The 21,554-nt window shown below is 41.7% G+C and overlaps 2 protein-coding genes across 12 annotated transcripts in view; one reads left to right on the top strand and one right to left on the bottom strand.

Annotated features, from left to right (window-relative positions):
• Positions 1–12,722, top strand: part of TRPM5 (transient receptor potential cation channel subfamily M member 5) — a 40,743-nt gene extending 28,021 nt beyond the window's left edge. The window contains exons 18-24 of the mRNA XM_049821098.1: positions 1,984–2,158; positions 4,694–4,862; positions 5,522–5,700; positions 7,038–7,170; positions 8,372–8,444; positions 9,462–9,552; positions 10,610–12,722. Of these exons, the coding sequence (XP_049677055.1) occupies positions 1,984–2,158; positions 4,694–4,862; positions 5,522–5,700; positions 7,038–7,170; positions 8,372–8,444; positions 9,462–9,552; positions 10,610–10,710 (921 nt within the window). The 3' untranslated portion in view covers positions 10,711–12,722. The remainder of the gene's footprint in view (positions 1–1,983; positions 2,159–4,693; positions 4,863–5,521; positions 5,701–7,037; positions 7,171–8,371; positions 8,445–9,461; positions 9,553–10,609) is intronic.
• Positions 1,373–17,940, bottom strand: TSSC4 (tumor suppressing subtransferable candidate 4). 11 transcript variants are annotated; one of them, XM_049821113.1, is made up of 5 exons: positions 17,814–17,911; positions 17,231–17,357; positions 16,290–16,362; positions 15,112–15,218; positions 1,373–1,641 (listed from the first exon to the last, which is right to left on the bottom strand). In XM_049821113.1, the coding sequence occupies exons 1-4, from the start codon at positions 17,884–17,886 to the stop codon at positions 15,141–15,143; spliced, it is 351 nt and encodes a 116-aa protein (XP_049677070.1). In that variant the 5' UTR covers positions 17,887–17,911; the 3' UTR covers positions 1,373–1,641; positions 15,112–15,140. The 11 variants fall into 11 exon arrangements, with proteins under 11 accessions (XP_049677070.1, XP_049677071.1, XP_049677064.1 ...); XM_049821114.1 differs by lacking the exon at positions 1,373–1,641 and adding an exon at positions 5,612–5,665; XM_049821107.1 differs by lacking the exon at positions 1,373–1,641 and adding an exon at positions 17,057–17,159 and having other exon boundaries at positions 13,125–15,218.
• Positions 17,941–21,554: the final 3,614 nt, after the last annotated feature.

Below are 21,554 nucleotides of genomic sequence, written 5' to 3'. Positions count from 1 at the left end.
AAAGATAGTTGCAAGTTTCCCACAGGAGTTATTCTTACTTGTACTTTGTAGCTCCAAGTTACAATGAAAACATATATTAGTACATTGTGAGCTTATGTTGGAAGATGTTGATAAAAGATTTTTATTACCACTCTCCTGCAGGAAATGAGACAATAGGACTGCAGTTACTCTGCTTGGGTATGCATTGATATGTTAAAGTAGTTTTTTATTTAGGCATGTTAATCCTCTAGGCCAATTAACTCATGGTAACTGATTAATAGGAGTTCATCTAATTGTAAGTGCTATTATAGAATCTACAAATACTTGATTTGTGACTCACAGCAGAGCTCAGTAAAAGCCCTACGGTCTAAACACGCCTATACATTGAATAAACAAAACTACCAAGCTATTTGGATTTGTCTACAAATGCAATAACTGGAACTCTAACATGACATTTGCTTGGAGTAGCAAAAGGGCAAATGGCAAATAAATATTTGTTCTTGAACATTATCTAGCTTACAGCATTAGCAGACTTTTATTGTAAGAGACCAAGTCAGATCTACAGTTCCTAACCCTTCCTTGCTGCATACCAAGTTAAACCAGGGTCTTGAACAAATATGGTGATGGGTCTACTATGTTGGCATCTAAAGTCCTATAACACATAGACAAAGAAGATGCAAATAAGAACATAAACAGCAGCCTAGACAAAGCCATAAAATGGGACCTTTCATCTTCCCCCCCATCCAAGCCAACACAATGCCTTAGCTTTGGTAGTTCAATGTTGAACCTTACATCAAATGAAAGAACAGTGAAAGTTACTTCAGCAAATTATACCTTCTTGGAAGGTTCATCAAGTGGGTTCTGGCAAGGTCATTTCCCTTACTTAAACAGAGAAGCAATCCAAGATTGTCTCTTACTGTCTTTCTCCTTTTTAACCTCACTACAGAATTGCTGAAACAAGTGTGGTAGCTGCTAAAATGGCAGTTCAATGCCAGAACAATGCCCATTCACAGAGACACTGCAGATTGGTAAAAAAATATTTCCAGACTTGCCACCGCTCTCTTTTAACTATGACACCGTTACAGTCCTGCAGCATTGCTAAATTTTTAATCATCCAGAAAACAAAATAGATTGATGAAAGTCAGAGAGACATCAACTATGTCTTGCCTGGCTTAGATACCATGGTTCTTAATAGAACTCCTAGTAACATCCTGGAGGTCTGAAATGCCTATGCTTTTGGGTAACTGCACAATCCAATAATCTAATTGAAATGAATCTACAGTCCCTAATGAACTCTGTCAGATTAGATGGGAAGTGGATGAAGTGTTCTTCGTCCACCAGGGAAAAATTATTGCACTTGAAATGCATATTAGATTTATATTTTTTTTTTAAGTAAGTGTTTTAGGATTCAATTACTTCTGCATCTGTAGAGAAACACTATGTTTAAAAGCAGGAAGTCCTGAAAACAATCCCTCAGATGAATTACTTAGCTTGAAAACCCAAGACAGAAGCTACCTGATCCTTGCAACCTTCAATGTCTGCTGTATCAGTGGTTCAGTATTCATCAATGAGCACCAACTGTTACCAGGATTCACTGCTGCAGCAGAAGCCTTGTAATTCACAGTATAGCAGTCAATGGTACTATGAGATCTCACAGAAAATCTGCATTTAAAAGGTACAATGAGATTCACTTAAAAGATAAAATGTGTTTCATTTTAAAATGTTAGATGATTGAAAAGAAAGATTTTAATTTAAAACATGCCTTTATCTAAGTGAGCTATCAAAGAAAAATACTGATTACAGGCAAAGAACAATGTAACAACAACAAGGTCAAGAGAGGAATTCTGTGCATAGAACTGTACCCTATTGCACCTTCTTTAATCTAAACAAGCTTGTAAAGAAACAGAATTATTTGAGCCATTTTCATATAGAAAGACTACCGTTCTTTGACTATGCTATTACAGTCACCTCTCCTTTTCTACCCCCCCCCCCCCTCTTTTTTAGATGAAGGATGTTTTCTTCTTTCTGTTTTTTTTGAGTGTGTGGCTCATTGCCTATGGTGTGACAACTCAAGCTCTACTTCATCCCAATGACAGCCGAGTGGAATGGATATTCAGAAGGGTGCTTTATCGTCCCTACCTTCAGATATTTGGCCAGATTCCACTGGATGAAATAGACAGTGAGGAAATTTCTATTCCCCCTAACTTGGCCGGTTTTGAACACACACTTCTGATTAGAGCATGGAATTCCTTCCCAGTATTGTCTTTTTTTGTTCATCTTTGTCCTGCAGGCCAAAGCTTTCACATTACTATGATATAAATAGTATACTTGCAAAGAGATAATGTGCATTGTGGAATTACATTAGAGTATAAGAGTTGGCCCTATTTAGACAAGCTGTCTGAAACAGTCACACAAGGATTTGCAGTTTTAAAGGGTCACATAGCTTCTTTCACTTCAGTCCATTTCTGTTCAGTTTAACCTAGACCAGATAACCTTGTGTAAATTGAAATAATAGCATCTCCATACATTTTGGCAGTAGTTTAACATGACAGTGTTAAAGCAGTACAGCTCTGCCCATAAGCAAACACTTTTATTTTAGAATAAATATTCCTCTAGAGCATTTATTGACTCTGGAGGTAAAGCTGCCCAAATCAAATAAAGCTATTAATTGCCTATGTGCAACATTTCAAACAAAACAACATAAAAATAATCACAAGACACAGAAATACTTGGACATAATAGTTCAAAGGCAACATTTCTTATAGGTAAGAAGGTAAAATACAGAACAGGTCATCTCCCAAAGAAGTCTAAAGTAATGCCACAGCATTTAGCCAGAATAACAGTGCTAAATGTCAGTAGCAATATTGAAGTAGGATTCAAACTTGAGGTCATATAGATGGAACCAAAAAACTCCCATAGACAGAAACAAACCAGTAAGCGTTCTTTCATGTTCACTCTGCTTAATAAGAAAAAGCGTATGTCTTAGAAAAGCCAAAAGAGTCTGAATGAGACAAGAGAGCAGGGGTGTGATTAATCTTACTTAACTTTAAATGCCTATGGTGTAAGCATGCCCAGCACAACCAATCACTCTTATTTCCATTAAAGTAATTGGAGAGAAACAAATATTTCTGGAATAGGAGTAATCTCATTCAGAAATCGGTCAGATGTAGCATTCCCTAGAAATGTGTGTTTCTCTCCATTGAGACTCCGAAGGGTGTCTTCACCTGGATATATAACTGGTTAAAAGACAGAAAAAAAAGAATTAATTACATGGGCAACTTCCAGAAGGGAGTAATTTGTCCTGGGGCCCTCTGGGGCTTATTCTGTCTAACATCTTTATGAAACATACAGAAAAGCAGATAGGTAATGAGGGGAACAAAATTTGCTGATGAAACTACATCACTGGGTAGTAAAGACTAAAGCTGACATATAAGAGTTGCAGAGGGCCCTCATGAGTGCTATATCATCAAATGAAATTCAGTGTAGATAAATATAAGGTAATGCACTTGGTGAAAGCAGTCCCAGCTGTGGTGAGCTTTGATATAACTGCATGCTCTAAGGAATATGATCGTGGCGTTATCCATGGCAGTGGGGAAAAGAATTATTAGTGAAAAAATGGAGAACAAAAAAGTAAATATCATTATGCTACTCTATATTTGTGGATTTAATTTATACCTGGAGACAGGGCTAGACCTCTAGTCTGATGGAGTAGAACAATTCTTACCAACCTTGACTCCAAGCTTGAATTTACAAAGTAGTTTAAATTTAGAATAAGGAACCCCATTCCCAGCTGTTACTGAGTTTTCTCCTCTAACACGCGTACCAGCACGAGGACTGCAAAGACACAAGTATGTGGGGGAACACAACTGCTAAATACTCAAAGCAGGTTTGACTTTGGGAACTCAAAACTAAGTCTAAAAAGGATACAGCCTTTTCAATAAAATGCCCCTTTGCTGAATGTTACAAAAAGCCAGTTACAGCCTTGTCAATACAACCTCCCTTTGCTAAACATTACTAAAAAGCCAGCTGTGACAGCCATCTTGCCACTGAATGAGCAGCCAAGTTCTGGAGGTCTGCATTGTCCTAGGGTTGCAAACCTCTTGCACATTAAAGCAAAGTCTCTTCTTGTACACGATATGATTACATTTTCACAAAATTAAAAACATTGGATATTAGTTCACGTAAATGATCTTTCAACTGCAAGAATTAGTTCAGTAGCTCAAGCAGCCAAAGAACTGTCCTTTTAAGGTTAAAAGAGTCTCATATTTACGGTCCTGCTAGTAGTCAACAAGGGCAGTACAAAAATACTACCACAATATTGTGTTCAAGCTTTCAATGATTATAAAATACTCAGAACAAAATTATGCTGCTGTTTATATGCAGCCAAGATTAAATCTCCTTTTAGTAATCAATATCATCATTGTCCTTGATTTGTATCTTAACAGTAAAGGTACTAAATATACACATCCATCCATGTCACTAGCTCTTAAAAAAGACATGTTTAGAGATATTAATTCCGTTTTTATTTGCATTGAAATACCTATGAAATCTATTACTTCAAACCTCAAGAACAATTTATAATTCTTGCCATTCTTTGTTGAAAGTCAGAGATTTTGCTCACCAAAACACAAAGCTTTTGTCTCCACTCTAAGAAATACATGTGGCAGTAGGATTTGTCAAAACTATTCTTCTATTTCTCTGTCTTCCTTTGCAGCATCACGAATGTATCCCAGGAACTGTACATTTAATCCACTGCAGATTATGCAGGAGAACTTGCCATCATGTCCTAATAGCTATGCCAACTGGCTCATTATACTTCTGTTGGTCGTCTTCCTACTAGTCACAAATGTTCTCCTTATGAATCTTCTGATTGCTATGTTCAGGTAAGAGCAATTTCAGTATCAAGACAGAGGCTGCAAAAGTTTAACTGCACACCCACATTTACTACATTGCTGTTGGCTGTTCATTTTGGAATGCACTAGTAATAATAGTAATGAATATTATTTCGGGATTGATAGGTAGACTTTTGTTATCATATAGTTCTTAAGTTATCATCATCCTTACTCTAGTCACATTAAAGACAAGAAGAAAAGAAGCCTCTTTTACTGCTAAAAATTCAATTAAACATGCATAGAAGGGTCTGGATCCCTGGCTGTGCTGCAGCCCAAGTCTGCAGGTGCAAAGCAGCTGTAAACTTGGCAGACTTAACAGTGGATAATCTGCACATAGGGGAAATGCTTGTCAGCACGGCTAATAATGATTAATTTGGTTGAAGAACTGATGTGGCATGTTTACTGATCTTGCCTGAGTGAAGTGGAATTACCTTTCTTTTAAAAAAAAAAGAATGTATCTCTTAACATTTGAAGACTGCAACTGCAATTATTTTAAAATCTAATAATTTGCACAAAATTTAGATTAAATTAACACTACTTGCTGAGCTTGCTGTTCCTTTTTTAAAGTAAAGGTGGGACTAAATTTTGTAATAATAAGCTTTAGCTTGTTGCAGTAAAAAAAGTTATATATTTTTTTTCCCCCAACTTAGTTACACTTTTCAAGTTGTTCAGGGCAATGCAGACATCTTCTGGAAAATTCAGCGCTACAACCTGATAGTTGAATATCATGGCCGGCCTGCCTTAGCACCACCATTTATCATTATTAACCACATAACTCTGGTTCTCAGAAGAATCTTCAACAAAACAGAACATAAAAAAGAACATCTGGGTGAGTCGTTAACAAACACCTAGCAACTGGAGACCCTGACACTCTCCTACTACATGCTGCATAGCCAAAACAGAAGAGCAATTAAGATATCCTTAAGCCAAGAGTCACAATTTATTTTTAACAAAGAGTGCCAGGGGAGTTCAAATGAATAATTAAGGCCTATAATGTACCTCTACTATAAACAGTTTCCCACAATACATTTCTTTATGCACCTTAGTTATTACAACAGAGGTGTTGATATAAAACTGGTTAAAGGGATTTGGTTTCTGAAGATATAACAATGGATAGGTTTAACGAATAGTTATATCATTTGCTCCTGAATTTTAGTAATTATTAAGTAGAGACAAACCTAAAAACTTATACCAAATCTAAAAATCTACTAGGATCAGTGGAATTTCCCAATACAGAGACATGGAGAGAGACCAAGCATGCTTAGAGAAACGGTGGTCCCTTAAAAGTTATAATTAAAAAGGCAGATGAAGTTCAGCTAATTACAGAAGGTGTTTGGGGGCTTTCTATAGTGATGGCAAACTTGGCCCATCTAGTTTAATAGTATCTGATAATAAGCCTATTTACTCCTCATGGGCAGACTGATAATGGGGTTTGGAGCAGAACTGTTGTCAGACTGGACCAATTCAGAGACCTATGACTAGCCTCCCTTTCAGGCACACTCCTTCGAGCTATCAAAGCATGCTGCTGAAGATCCTTCAAACAAAAAAATTTCTCCCCCCCCCAAAAAGCATGTACCTGACTGCTCATGTTATAGATTCAGTAGTGTTTGGAGCATGCAGCAAGTGTGCCCTTACCAATCTTTAGGAAGACACAAAACTGGTATGGTACCTTCAAAATATGTCTGTGAAATTGAGGTCTGTCGTTGGCTGGGACACTTGACAACAACAACAGGCTTTATACTTCAAGGTGGAGGGATTTATTCACAGTTTGTCCTTCCTATTTATAATTGTTCTAATAAAAAAGCTTAGATGACAAAGTGCACCTGAACATAAAGATCTGCTCATTAAATACTTTGGGGCTAAAATATGTCAGAAGTCCAGTAAGGTTGTAAATGAGTTTAAATGGAACCACAGAAATTGGTCCATGCTGTTCTTTAGAAAACTCAGGAGTCATATCCAACTGCAAAAAAGTCTATTGCCTTCCATCACAAGAAAAAAAAAAGTAGAAAATACTTATTTTACACTGCATTTTCATAACATGATACTGCTGCAATGGCAAAGGACCTGCAATGGCAAGACTTCATTTTTCTTTAGCATAGCAGCCTTCCATTAGTAGTATAAGAGAAAAGGGAGTAAAATATAATTCTTAAATTTTCTTTCCTACAGAAAGAGATCTTCCAGTTGGCCTAGATCAAAAAATCATAACATGGGAGCTGGTGCAAAAAGAAAATTATCTTGTAAACGTTGAACAAGAAAGGAAAGAAAGCAATGAAGAAAGGCTGAAGGCCACATCTAATAAGTATGTTATTCTGACCAACAATAAGCGTACCTTGCAAGTCTCCAGCTTTGAATGAGATAAATATTCAGGTGCTTGTAAAGTTTATAGAGACTCCAACTAGAATGCAGTTAGGAAATATGCAGTCCATGAAAAAATATGAGAAGCTAGCATCGGTACAATATTAGAATAGGTTTTGGCACTCTTGAAGTATGTACAATTACAGACATGTAAGCTCCAGCCAAATCTGCAGTAAAGCTCAATGAAAATCATATTGATGAAGAAATGGTGGAAGAATAGTTCCTTTGCTATACTGCAGTGCATGTACTTCCATCCTCTGTAGGAATACAGTATTGACTTTTGAATGAGACTTTTTGAATGGAAGTTTAAGATATCTTGAATTACCCCCAGCCCACACATGCAGAATAAGAACTGTTTACAGCTTTATGGCACGAGACTACAGTTTTCCACAAGAAATTGATTATATTGGCTCTAAAATTGTATTTAATTAACTGAGTTTCCATTTAAATACTTCTCTAAAGTATCTCCCCACTAGGAACATAACTTAAATTGGTATAGTATTCTAAAGAGAAAGTCCTAAATTATTATTCAGAGGTTTACTCCTTTAAGTGAGACACAAAGTGAAGGATGCAGAAAGCATGTGGATGATACAATGATTTGGAGGCACTATGTGGAAGTTGTCTATACAGGCCCTGGGGACTGCATGGAAGAAGGGATTTGAATGTCCAGCCAGCTTCCAAAAATGAAACCTCCTATAAATTTTAAGTGGCTCATCTCCCCCGAGTTGATGGAAAATATTGTGGCCTCAGTTCTTACACCAGGATCAGTTTACATTTGGTACAGGTGAGACATAAGTGGCTGGAGAGACAGAGCTGGACCTAAGGCTCCTTTCTGCTGTCCTTGATTTCCACAGCAGCTAGGGCTAAGTGACCCTCACCAGAAGCTGAAGGGGTGCTGTAATCTGTGTGAGTTTATGAATCTCTGGGCAACAGGTGCATGAGTGTTCCAGAAATGCTGCTCTGTTCAATAAATACTTGCAGGAACACCTCAAAAGGACAAAACTTTTAGGGGGCTCTGGGATACATCAGCAGCACAGAACTGCCAGCGAGGGGCCATGGCTCTAGTAAGTTACATGGGTTTTGTGTTTTAGGATTTCTTCTGGGGCGTTTCCTTTTTGCTCAGTATGTCTGCTTTGTTTCCACAGGGTGGATAATTTGTCTAAATATTTTAGTGGATTGAAAGAACAAGAAAAGCGGTTTAAAGTTATGGAAGCCCAGGTAAGCAATAGTGTTATAGGCATTTATATCAGCTTTAGGATTTCACCATGTTTGTCTCATTTAATGGTGGTTTGGCAGACCCTATTTAGGGATAAAGGGAAGGAGAAATGCATCTCTATTATGGTTTCACTTTCATAATTGTTTTCTCTCTGGTGATATACATATGTAAACAAACATTTCTGACCTCTAGTAGAAAGGAGAAAGGGAAATACAGCATTTCTTGCTCTCTTTGCTAGTCTGCTTGAGAAGTGTTTCCTTCCTTAAGGATGCTTCTGGAAGCAAACACTTAATCTTCCTCCTCCGTTCTCTTCCTTCTCCCAACCTTTTCTTTCTTTAAAACTGCCAGCTTTGAAAATACCCATATTCTTTCTGATCTGACCTAGACTAATCTTCTTGGACATCAGTTTTTCTAATTTTCTTAGATACCAGGTACCACCATCTCAAAGGGAAGTGTCTAACACACAAATGTGAAACACAAATAATAGAAGGAAACCATATCTTAAGTTTTTAATGACAAACCCTTGAAATATAAAAAACATTTTTTAAACAGTCTGAAAATGCTCAGCATTACCATGTGCTACGTAGCACAACTGTTATTGTTTCTTTGTCCCTTGAACTCTCCAGTGTAATTTTGGCCTCATTGAAAGTTCCTTACCTTAATACTCCCATTGCAGTTTCCCTCCCCCTTCTTATCCATTTTATAGCTTCCTGGAAAAAGCCATGCTATTCAATGAACAATATTGACACAAAATACAGGTCCAACAGGAACACACAAGAAATGCTCTAGTAAGTTTGTGCCAACTTGAGATAATGCAATATACTCACAAAAAAGGGAAGGCATTTAATATAAATCTTCACCCAAGACAGTTCAACCATTTCTTTAAAATAAAATAAAATAAAATGTGGTATCTCTGATGCTGCTTCAGTCTGCTGCCTAGATTATTGTTCTTGTAAATTTAAGAATCGATAAAGTACTACAAAAATTAGCTGACGCAGAAATCACTACCTATTTTGTAGATTTGCTACTGTACAGCTGTTATTTCCTCAATGGCAGAGGTTTTAACCAAAACCAACCTCTTGTGCAACCAACCAGCTCCAAACTATACATGTAAGTATTGAAAACAATCATGGAAAAGCTAGAACAATTTAGTTAAAAAAATGCAAGAAAAAAAAAAGATGGGAAAAGAACCTCATAAGGAGGTACCTAGACATTAATGGTAATATAAACAAGTAACAGAATATTCATACTTCAGAATGAAGAAATTACCTTTTGCAAAATATATTTAAGAGCTTTGGTGAAATGACTGTCGCTTAGTGCGAGTTAGAATGATCTCACCCAACTTTAAGCATGTAAATAAGTATCTATTTGCCACAGGGTTTCTTGAGAGGATTGTCTTGGGGGTTTCTTGAGTCAATGAGGTAGTACTACCAAAGTATTACCAAAACATTTAATATGGATAACAATAATGATTAAAAATACAAATTGAGCAAGTGCCCTACTTTGTTTCAATCGTGCACAGCTTGTTTGCCTTCAGAGCTGCAACTATTTCTGTCAGTTAAGAATCTTGTCCTGTGTTCCAGGGCTCCACTGTTTGGAGTTCAAAACATCAGAGACAGAAACAGACTATTTCTCAGCCACCGCAGGATATCCAACACAATAAAGATTTTGGATATTCTTCTTAATGATCTATTTCAATATCTACCTACCACTATCTGTAACACAAAAAGCCCTCCAAAAACCATAAACTGAACTTATATATACTACATGAGAAAAAGAAGCAGCTGGAAACTCAGCAGTCATGACATGACTAGACCTCAAGTCAGACTCAAACTAACCTCAAACTTGACTTAATTCTGCTAGAAGCTTGTAAAACACATATGTAAATTGCTTCATTATCAACATTCCAGTAAAAAAACCCATCCTGTAGCATGTTCCCCAGACATTGTAATACTGTAACTGCGTAAAAGTCAGAAACTTAAATAGCCAAAAAATAAAGAAGAAACCTGTTTCTATCATTTACGGAGCAAATGCAAAGTAATAGAATCTACAATATCTTTTTATTGTGGATTAGTTTCAACATTTTAAAGTTCCTTAAGCAATTACTATTATGGGCCCCTTGTCCTAAGGCTTTTAAACAAGCACATGGCTTTTGCAATCCTATTAGGTGTGAGGAATGCCAACACAGAGGTGCCTTCGCCAGGAAGAACTGAAAGAGAAGAGCGCGCAGTTCAGTCCGAGACTGACATCACATACATCGATAATTAAAATTTATTCTCATTTCTTCAGATTAAACCTTTTGTCCTAGTGAACTACTATAGAATTAAAATCCTAATCTCACCAAGGCCTAAGGCCCAGCTCTCAAATCCTTTATGCTGAGCACTGTCAATGTTTGACTCTACTGACAATTTCTTGGTCTTCCTCCTTCAATTTCTTGGGCTTTCTTCCCTCCTGCTCCTGTATCGCTTGGAAACTCCATTCCACAAATCACACTGAAAACTTTCTCTTCCAGGATGACTCTACCACCTTATTTTCTAAATACTATCTGCCTTCTGTTCGCCAAATACACACCCTCAATCCATTGTCATCATCGCTCATTTTCATATTTTTCTGTTCAAGCGAGTCTGCCTTTGGAAGGGTGATCATTTTCGCACTAAAAAACAAGCCACATCCTTGGCCAAGAAAGCAAGCTCATATTTCTGAGTTGCTTAGAAAGGAAATCAAGAAATAGTTTCCACAGGAAAGGGCCTGGGATACTGAACTATTACAATCCATACAGTTCCTGGAGTTCTTACAACCCTCAAATGATCGCACTTACCATCTTCTCTTCCCACGCTGGCTTCTGTGAGGTATTCCTTTGCTGGTATTCCTTAGAGGGCTCCTCACTCATCCCAGAAACTGGAATCTCATCATGCAGTCCTCAAGCATGCGGTGGCTTGCAGTCACTTTCCAAACACAAAGCAGGTGACCCTCCCGCAGTCAGACCCCCAGCCTCTGCTGCTTGCTTTTTTTGTTTCAATGCCAGATCATAGCTGCTGTCAGCTTGCTGCTGTTACCATACCACATGGAACACTGCATCTACACTTAAGCAGTTTTCTGATTTCATTTTACTTTTCTCTCTCAAAGGTCAGGGGGAAAAAAAAAAAATTAAAAAATAATCACTTGGAGACTTTAAAGCAAGAATGTGTAGCAAGAATCTCCCTACAAACCAGGAATTTACATTGTTAGTCATTTTTATCATTACTTAAACTGGCATGTACATTTTTAGCATACAAAAGCTAGCTGGCTTTATTAGAATTTTGCGTGAAAAGACACCCCAATAAAATAGGTATTACTACTGTCCTCTAAAGGGAAATTTCTTTGGAATAATATAAACAGCATCAGAAGGGCGAAGTATTGGGTTGTCGTCTTTCTTACACTGATAAGCTTCAACTGAACTTAACTTCCTCATGCATACAGCACTGCTTCTATGCAACATAAACATAGGTTGTGCAAAAGCTTTCTCTGTTGCCAGAGGTGGAAAAAAAAAAAATCTCATCTGATAAAAATACCTTTCTGGCACGAGTCTTTTATGAATAGATACCAATCTTGTTATGATGTCTTCATAAAATAGGCATTTGTCCAGTTTATTCAGCTATGCCCCAGACCTCAGTGACCCCATTAACAGTGACAGAATTTTGGAACTGTCCTACCTGTTCTTCACCCTAGGCAAGCAGGAGTTATAAAACCAGTTAAGTTTGTACTGAGCTACACTTTTTGTTAGGAAATAATGCGTATCCTACAACCAGCACACTCTCCTCTTGCAAGCAGCTTCCATTCTGAAATGGCTACTGCTTTGTGATCAGCACATTAATTATCCACTGGAAACCAAAAGTCTATCTTTTTGGAATTGTTGTCACGTCCCACTGATGCGCACTAGAACAACTGATGTATTTAGCAATGACCCATTAATTAACATGCATCAAACTGTATACTCATGAGAAAATACATTCTGCTTTTAAAATTAAAAGGTGAATTTCAAAAGATGGAGCAATATTACTCATTTTACATTGGTTTCTGCTTCTGCTGCCAAATGATGCCATCTGTTCAAACACAAAGACCCAAATGATTTGGGCCTACCAGTCAGTTATTTGTAAGATGTTGACACCCCCCCGCAGCGGAAGTAACCTCCTCAAATATCCTTCAGAGTTTGAGCAAGCACAGTCTAGCAAGAAAGATCACAAATCCTGAAAAAGTAATCTTTCACTACACGGTTATAAATACTAACATGGGGGCTCATTAATTTAGAATACTGGCAAAAAAAATGTCAGTCCAAACTGACCTGAACTAATTTGAGTTTCAAATCATATAACCTTTCAAAGAATTTAATCTTTCAACCTTATTTATAAAATTTATTGACATTCTGTGTGAAAAACTACTATATTTGACATTCATTACAATGTGATTCATTGTATGAGGCGATTTATCCTATGACGTGATTCTCTATATATTGTAAAATGATTGAAAATGTTAAATATGTGAATTTTAGAATCTAAAATATAAGACTTGAGGGAGAAGTTACAAGATGGTAAGTGTAGAGTAACATTCTAGATGTTCAAGACAATTCTCAAATCAAATAAACAGTATTTGTTAAAACTCCTATAGCTACATTAATCAGCATGGTTCAAAGAGATTAAGAACCCAAACTACAATTGAAAGTTTATTGAATCCCAAATAACAAAAAAGTATTCAGTTCTGGTATAAATACCTCATTCCCACCAAATCCACGCAGAGAATCCATGTGGAAGCAGTGCCACTTGGAAAGGATGTACAAATGTGCAGGCCAAGAATCATCACATCGTATCTTACCAGTAAGAGGAAAAGCTGCTGCCCAATTTAACAACCAAAGCAAATTCTGACCTACACTCAATGTGGTGAGACTTTGCTAAAGCCACCCTGAGCGCGTCTTCACCAGGATGTATCCAGAGTTGTACCTCTCCACAGGAAACATTGTTTTTTAAAATCATGTATCATGTAACACTAAATAAGGTAAATATTAAGCCAACTTTAAAAAAAGTTGGCCCCCCACCTGAGCCCTCCAAATTCATGATTGGCCACCATTGTACTTTCACTCTCAATGGCAATGAGAGAAGGATGTATCAAAAAACCCAAAAGTGTTAAAAAAAAAAAAAAAGTTTTTCTCCCTGGGACAGGGCCAGGAGAAATCACATCTAGTGGAAGACTTGGTTTTATTTTCATTGTTTAAAAATCTCTATACAATGAGCTCAGCATCATTGTTCCAGGACTCTACAGGATTTGGGAACAGCTCTAAACTGGGGGTTAGCAGGAAGCCTTACAGCCTTTTAGCTAACACATCTTCTTCTTTGGCTACTTCAGCTCTAGAGCAAGACCCAGAGAGCTGCTCAAGCAAACAAAGCATATCTTATTGCCTCCTGCTAGGGTGCAACTTTTCATGAACAAGAAGTCTGCAGAGTATTTTAAGTAGCTTAATTTCTAACAATATATAATGTTCTTGGTGGCTACAATGCAAACCGTTAGACAAAAAACTATTACATGGCTTCCAGACCAGAAAAAAAAAAAAGTCAGAGAAAAAACCAAAGACACCCAAAGGCAATACAAGTCCTTGGATGTCTCCAATGTGCTCCATCCTTCAGGACTCTTCCTCCTCCCCTTCATCGTCTACTTTAGGCCGGAAATTTTTCCTATTCTTCTTCTTACTGCAATGGAATCCAACTGTTTCAACCGACGGCTCTTCACCTGCGCCACTAAACCTTGCACTAAGCTTACCCTCTGCATTCAGGTCCCCCACCATCATGCACTCCTCCTCCTCTGTTGCCTTTCCACTTCCACTGTCTAAATGCCCCAGCTCTACCTTATCTTCCTCCCTCAAGTCATCAGTCTTAAGAGATTTTCCTTTCAGATCCATTTTCATATGTTTCTTACCATCCTCCCCTGCTGACGTTTTCTTTTTCAGTCCATCAACACACCTTTTTGCTGGTTTGGTGAAGACAATCCTCCCAGCTCCACAGCTAGAAGGGTCCTGGTTGAAGTATGGGGTATAGCTATCTTGGATAGCTGAGCTTTGTTCCTCCCCTCTTTTCTTCAAACCCTCGAGAAATTCCATGGCCACTGCCCTGTTAGTCTTGTCACTAGCCTCTGAAACTCCATCTAGGCTGTATTTGGTCCAGCGCTCTGGGTGTGCCACATAGTCAGGCACTGCAGGAGAGGCTTTGGGAGCCTGCACTGGTTTGGCTTGCTTTCCTAGGCTTTCTGGAACCATGTTACCTGCAACTGTGGTTGGAGGCAATGGACGCTTAAACCTCCCATCAACAACATTATCTTCAGGCATCGAGGGCACAGACGACTTGGCTGCTTCTTCCAGGCAATCAAAAATGCTCTGGCTACGGAGAGAGAACGTAGAACTCATGCCCCTTAGATGGAATGGCTGGACAGGAGATCTGTGACTGCTGTTTGAAGAGTCGGGGGTCTCCCTGGATCTGTAATCCCCGTCATCTGCAGATGGCTCCTCAGGAGATATTGTATCAACTTCTGCTTCATCCGCTAACCCCAAATCATCGGAATCAGAATCGCTGAGTGACACTGTGTCTGAGGGCAGAGCTCCTTCGTAGTCCGTGGCACCACCAGCCACTATTCCCAGAAAGGGTTCACCTGCATCCTGATCTCCCATCTTTGAGCTGTCACTCCACTGGGGTCTTTGACGTAGGCCCAGGAACAGCTGCAAATACAGTTTTCCAAATGCCCACCAAGTTCAGTACCTAGAATACAAAGGAGCATAAAAAATTCAACCGTGAAATGAGATCCAAATATGAGACTATCATTCTGTGCTGTGCAAAATAATTATTACTGCAATATAACAGGCAGCTATACTTCAGGGATTGCTAAGCAATTTTGCTTGAAATAAAAACATTACTTAAGGAATGAATGCACATTAAAATTAAAGACTTACACAAGACTCAGTACAAGAATATGAAGTAATTAAAAATAGTGTTGCACACCAAATTTCATTAAAGGTTACAGCAGGTCCAATTACTAAAAGATGAGCACAAATTTTTTGAGCAAATGTGAATACCCCATAACTGTCTTACACATCTTCCAAGAGACAGCAGTGACCTCTCCAAATTACACCCTGCCTTTATCATACTGTATAAATCTGCAAAACCACATCCTAATTTCTCACACTTTCCTTTGGCCATTACGATCCTTTACTGCATTATCCACTCTACCTCCCATCCCAATAATCACCACATTCTGCCTATTATAAAGGACAGTATCCCTGTTCAAGGTCAGTGGCAGAGAAGCCACAAAAGTACCAGGGCTACAGTTTCAGGATTGCTTTAAAGTGACAAGAAGTACAAGCCCCACTCCTTCCTTGGGTTTAAGCTCTTATGTCATTATTAGATTCCTGGAATCAGAAAACAAGCCAGCTCAAGAAACCAATCCCACTGGATTAAGAAAACTAATCGCACATGCCATGCTTGTGCATGGAAACAAGGGGAGGGTGCAACCAAGAGTCTGCAAGAGCTGGCCCTTCAATCAGTAAAAAGACAGTGTGATTTGAAGCCTGACTTCCAGCAGCGGCTGGAACACCTGATTCACTCTGCCACCTGCTTGAAGGGAACCCTGCAGAACTGAGGTGGTTGATGATCACACTACCACTTGCCGGGCAATCAGAAACGAGTTGGCAAACACATACCTCTGTTCAGCTCACAAAAATGTGAATTATAGAGACAGTTCTAATATATTATTAGAATAAGCTCAACTACCTAATTTTAGGTCCTTCTGAAACGATGCAGTAAACAGACATGGAAAGTCTGTTAGTCACTCACTTTCTCTTGAGACTGAGTCAGCTTCCCCTCCTGAGGGTCAGTTAAAGCCACCAAAGATCTCAGCACTTCCACCCTAGAAAACAAACATTTCCATCAAGATACTGGAAATGTAGTTTTAAAAATAATTCCTTCCCCCTGAATCATCCAAGGCTGCAGAACTGCGTTCTAAATCTGACACAAACTCATGCTGGTATAAAAGTCTGCCGATATTCCTGGATTTTTGGCAAAAGAACACCGCACAGCCTAATAAGGCAGGCACCACTATATTTACTCAGCCTCCACATTCACATTGCCAATCTTGCTCTGTAGAAGAGAAGAGAGGTTTTAAACAAAAAAAAAAAAAACAACTGTAATTTGCATGTGCAGTAAACCACTACTAAATGAACAGTATTAAATGCAGCTAAGAAAACATAAAAATAATAGTTACGCATTGCAAGTACTAAGTGCTGCGAAGTACTAAGACCATGGATACCAGAGAGTTCTGTTTTCAAAGAAAGGTCATATTCACGGTTAGGGCCAGATCTTCACAAGGCATTAAAACATTGAAAAACTTCTGAAGAATTCAACAGACTGACTGCTGTGTTCCACGTAAAGTCTGGCTGTCTTTGACAAAAAGGATCTGATGACTGCTTTGGAAAACACTGCTCTCGGTGTAACCCATAAACGTGAAATAATAATCTGAAAAATACACACTCTTCTGCATAGTTTTATAACACATGAAAAGTAACAACCGCAACCCAAGAGAGACATTTAAGTGTGCCACTGACTAAAAGAGCTGTTTTCAGATGGCAGTAGAAGTATTCATCACAGGCTATGAATCAGGGTACCTCTTGTCTGAGGGGAGCTACACAGAAAGGAAAAATTTTGCTCCTAAGGCAACGTTTTAGCCTTAACAACGTAAGTAGCCGAACATACTGACCCTTACAAGACACCAGACTCACAGGTTTGTTACGGTGACGTGACCACAACACAACTTGGATAGGATGGTGTCTCTCTGGATGGGAAAGTCCCCATTGGACTCTTCCATCCTGGTCTTACTCACACGGGCCCTGTGCGTCTTTGTGCAGCCTGTGAGGAAAACAGAGACCCCAGTCACCCCAAACCACGGCCACGAGCGTGTTCTCACGGCAGAGACACCCCTGCAGCAAAGCCTGCCAGCAACCCCGTGCCAGCAGCGGCACGGTCCTTCGGGACGGCGCTCGCTCAGGCCGCCGCACCAAGGGAGCGGGCGGCAGCCCCCGGGCCCTGGCTCACGCCTCCGGTGGGCACGGCACCCCGCCGCGGGCAGGGCGAAACGACAGAGCCCACGGCCTGGCCTAACGCCGCGGGTGGAGCCCACGGCCTCAGCCGTCCCGCCCGCCCAGGGCCCAGCTGCCTTCCCCGCGCCGGGATCCTGTTGGATACAAACACCGCCCGCCCCCGCTCTAGCCCCCACGCCTTTCTCCTCACGACAGAGGGGCGCCTGGAGCCCGCCGCCTCCCGCTCCCGCTCAGCGCCGCGCACGGAGGCCGCCAGCCCACCCACCGCCACCTCCGGGCACACACCGCGAACCGGCGGAGAAGGGGCGGGGGACGGGCGCCGGGCCGCGGCACAACATGGGCCCAACGCCTCCCCACAGCGCCCGCCCGCCCGCCTTCCCCGCCTCTCTCCCGCCCAGCGCCGGCGGCCCCCGCGCGGGGCGCGCTGGGACGCTGAGTCCCTACCGGCCGCCGCGGGGCAGCAACGCGCGGCGACGAGACTACAGCTCCCAGCAGGCCAAGCGGCACGGAAGGGGCGGGAAGCGGGAGGCCTCGGCCCCTCCCCGCACCGCCTCTCTCCTTTGCGTCCTGGGAGTTGTAGTCGCCCGCCTTTCCCCCGGCGGGGGACATTTTGCGAGCCGGGGCGTGGGGGCCTGCCGCAAAACAGGGCCGAGCGCTCCCCTCTGCCGCCGCGGCGACGGAGGGACCACAGCTCCCAGGGTGCACCGCGCCGGCAGCGCGCCCGCCATTTTGCCGCCTGTGAGGAGAGGGGTTGGGCGGGGTGGAGTGTGGGGTTCGCTCTTGCGCCCCGGTGAGCCGGCGGCGGTCAGCGTGGGCTCCGCCGCCGCGGTGGCTGAGGCACGACAGCCACCCCTCGGGCTGCCCGCGCCCTGAGGGGGCCGGCGAGGCCGGGCGGCACCGCCGCCTCCCTAAACAGTCTGGAACAAAAACATATCAAGCAGAGCTTTTTTTCTCCTCAGAAAAGCAGGGTTTGGCCACAATGAAAACTTCACAGGGAGTGTCTGGGGTTTTGTTCTGTTCTTTTTTTTTTTTTTTTTTTTTTTCTTCCCAATTGTTACATATTTATTTTCTAACAGGAAAACCCTTAAGTCACTTGGGGTGTAAAACAGCTATCCATCAAAAGAAAGTTTCTTTTTTTTCTGTCCCAGAAGAATGTTTCTTTGTGCATGCATCAAGAAGCGGAATTCTGTCTGAAAATATTTTATTGGTGTTGGTAAAGATGCCTGATTCTCCCCCCCCCCCCCCCCCCCCCCTTCAGCAAAAAGTTTAAATTTTCAGTGGAAATATGCTTCCCAAGTGGCTTCAATATTTAGCTTGTTTCCTCCTAAGGAAAAAAGAAAAGGCAAGGTTTGCTGTGCCAGCATGTGGCCCGGCAGTTTGCAGGACTCGCCTCCACCCTGTCCCTGACTCGGTCTTACTGCCTTGCCTGGCCTTGGGGCTTCATCATTAAATTAGATTAGTGCCTGCAAAGGCCCTGAGCCTCTAAAGGTTGCACCTTTACCTCTTCAGATCACCCCACTCTGAGGGATTTGCTACAGGCCTTGAGTTTAAGGAAAGCTCATCTATGCCATCGTTTGGCAGCAAAAGAAGAAATTACCACATAGCCCCACTTTGTCTGATTTTGAGTGGCACTTTACTTTCCCCTCCGATGGCATCCCGACCCTGCTGCATCACTGGTTGCTTTGCTGATGGGTGTGCTAGGGGTAAGGCTGTGGCCACGGCCGAGGAGAATTCACAGGATCCCTTCAAGCGGGGCCTCACTGTGAGTCACCCATAATATAAACTGCAGCCACTTCATTTGCATTCCGAGTTTTTAAATACATACTCTCGCCTGCTGCTAATTTATGAGACAAGGGCTGTGTTTGGAATACATTTGGCAGCGATGATGAGGTTAGCGCAAAATGTCTTCCGTCTGGCTGGAGTCATGCAGTAGTTTTAAAACAACAGCTCTAGAGGTGTTTCCCCATTTGGTGATCATGGGGTTTTTTTTAGTGTATACACATATGGTAGTACGGTCAAAGGCATTCAAATGGGTTCCCAGCTGGAGGGAGGAAGAAAGGAAAACATGAGTCTTCTGGTAGGCAAGCAGGAATGGATAGGAGGAGGGTAGTAAACAGGCAAAGGGAGCCAAGACTAAACCACGGGTGAAGGCTACCAGTGCTGTGTAACACTGTCTAGGGTGTTGGGGACACACCAGGAGTGAGCCTCTGCGGGCAGCAAGGAGCAGGCAAGAAAAGCATGTGGAGTAAGTGGTGGCAAGTCCTGTTTTTGTAGGGCTGGAGACAAGCAGGGTACACTACAGCCTGGTGCAAACAATGGTGCTCTTTCGTTTTGAACCCTGGTTCAATGCTAGGTTAGGGGCTCAGGGGGGCAGAAGAGGGCAACACCACCTCCACTGTCTCCATCACCTGCAGATATGGGGGCCTTCAGGGACAAGTCCCATTCCTCCATTTCCAGAGGCTCCAAGTTCTCTTTTTTTGCCTGGATTCCATGTAAGTTGATGACCAAGGTCTCTTTCAGAAGCTGCACCCTTTTCCTCCTTGCTGTCTTTTTGCAGTATCGCACACTGCAAAGAACTGGGGGTGAGTGACTTTTTCTCTGGTGGCTGAGGACAAGACAGTTTGCAGCGGTGGATATGCTGGTGTGTTGGGATTTTTGCTATTGCTTGGCGACAGCTGAAATAAAAATAATGAGTCAGACTCTGAAGCTAACAGATGGTAAAGCGTTTTCCCCTCTCCGGCATGAACTAAGGTGGCTTGAAGAGGGGTGGGGGCCTGGAAGGCGGATCTGAGCTGCAGCGTGGGACATCATCCAAGTGAGCGGGCTGGCTTCTTCACCACGATGGCCACGTGTGTCTGCAGGAAGCCACTGTGTCCCCGCGTGAGGGGGCGGTGAGTGCAAATGCATACCAGTCTCAGCCCTGTTCCTGGGCACCTCGTGCTCCTTTCTTGCAAATAAATCTGTTGTTTGGCCCCCATCCGGTAACTGTTTCCACTGCTCACTGGCAGGTTCCTGCTGCTTCTGCGCCCAGAGCCTGGGCTAGGCGCCTGGCAGGGACCGCTGGCCCCTCTCCTCGTGGCTATAGGAAAGTGGCAGGCGATTCCCTAGCAGCTGCCCAGATCCTTGCAAGACAGACAGAGCGATCGGATGCATTTTCACCATCTCCTGCATCCGGAAGGAGTACGGAATTTAGTCTGGTATGGCCACACGCAGCTGATGCTGGAGCTCCTGAGGGGAGGCAGGGAGGGAAAAGAGTATTTCCTGCAGGCAAAAGGCAAAAGCACAGTAGCGACCATCCCCTCCTTCTCTGCTGGGAGAAGGCAGTCACAGACTGAAGGATGTAATTCAACTTGCCCTCTCCCATTTGCAGGAAGAAAAGCCTACAAATGGCCTTGAAATCCCCCATGGGGTGAGTTTCCAGGATACAGTGCAAAATTACTCCTCTCTCCAATTATTTGAAATTTTAAAAAGAAACAAAAACTGTTGGAGGTCTCTGTTCTTTTCAGTTTAGCTACAGAATATTTGTACTAAAAATACCCTTCTTCTAATTCCTGCTGCTTTTTTTTTCTTTCCTATTATTGGCCCCAGTGTACCTGATACTAACACCAGTAGCAAAGGCCTGAAAGAGGTCATTGGAACCAGCTGAGGGCCTTGAAATTAACATAAAGAAAAAAAACCCAAAACCACAAACCCCTAAAACTCCCCAGATCTCTTGTTAGAACATGACCTGTAGGAGCTTCATTAATCAACACAACTTTGTAGCCAACACAGGGCTTTGCATTTAACACCCCTAACCCTTGCCGGAAGATATCTTACCTGTTTCCTCGCAGCCAGCAGGCAGGGTATTCGCGCGTCGTCTCGCCTGGCCTAACACCAACATCTCTTTGGTACTCAGCAAAGCTGTGTTCTGACATGAGGGAATGCCCTAGCAAAGTAGGGCCAAGAAACACTTTTTTTTCTTTTTTTTTTTAAGGAAAAGGTGTGACTAAACTCCAATTAGAAACCT

This window comes from Accipiter gentilis, chromosome 17 (assembly GCF_929443795.1).
Source record: "Accipiter gentilis chromosome 17, bAccGen1.1, whole genome shotgun sequence".
NCBI classification, from domain to species: Eukaryota; Metazoa; Chordata; class Aves; order Accipitriformes; family Accipitridae; genus Astur; species Astur gentilis.
The sequence above is the reverse complement of the archived record's forward strand: the minus strand, read 5'-3'. Positions and strand labels throughout refer to the sequence as shown.

Coding starts and splice junctions, on each gene's coding strand:
- TSSC4 (XM_049821105.1), bottom strand. CDS start 15,130: ATGGGAGATCAGGATGCAGGTGAACCCTTTCTGGGAATAGTGGCTGGT.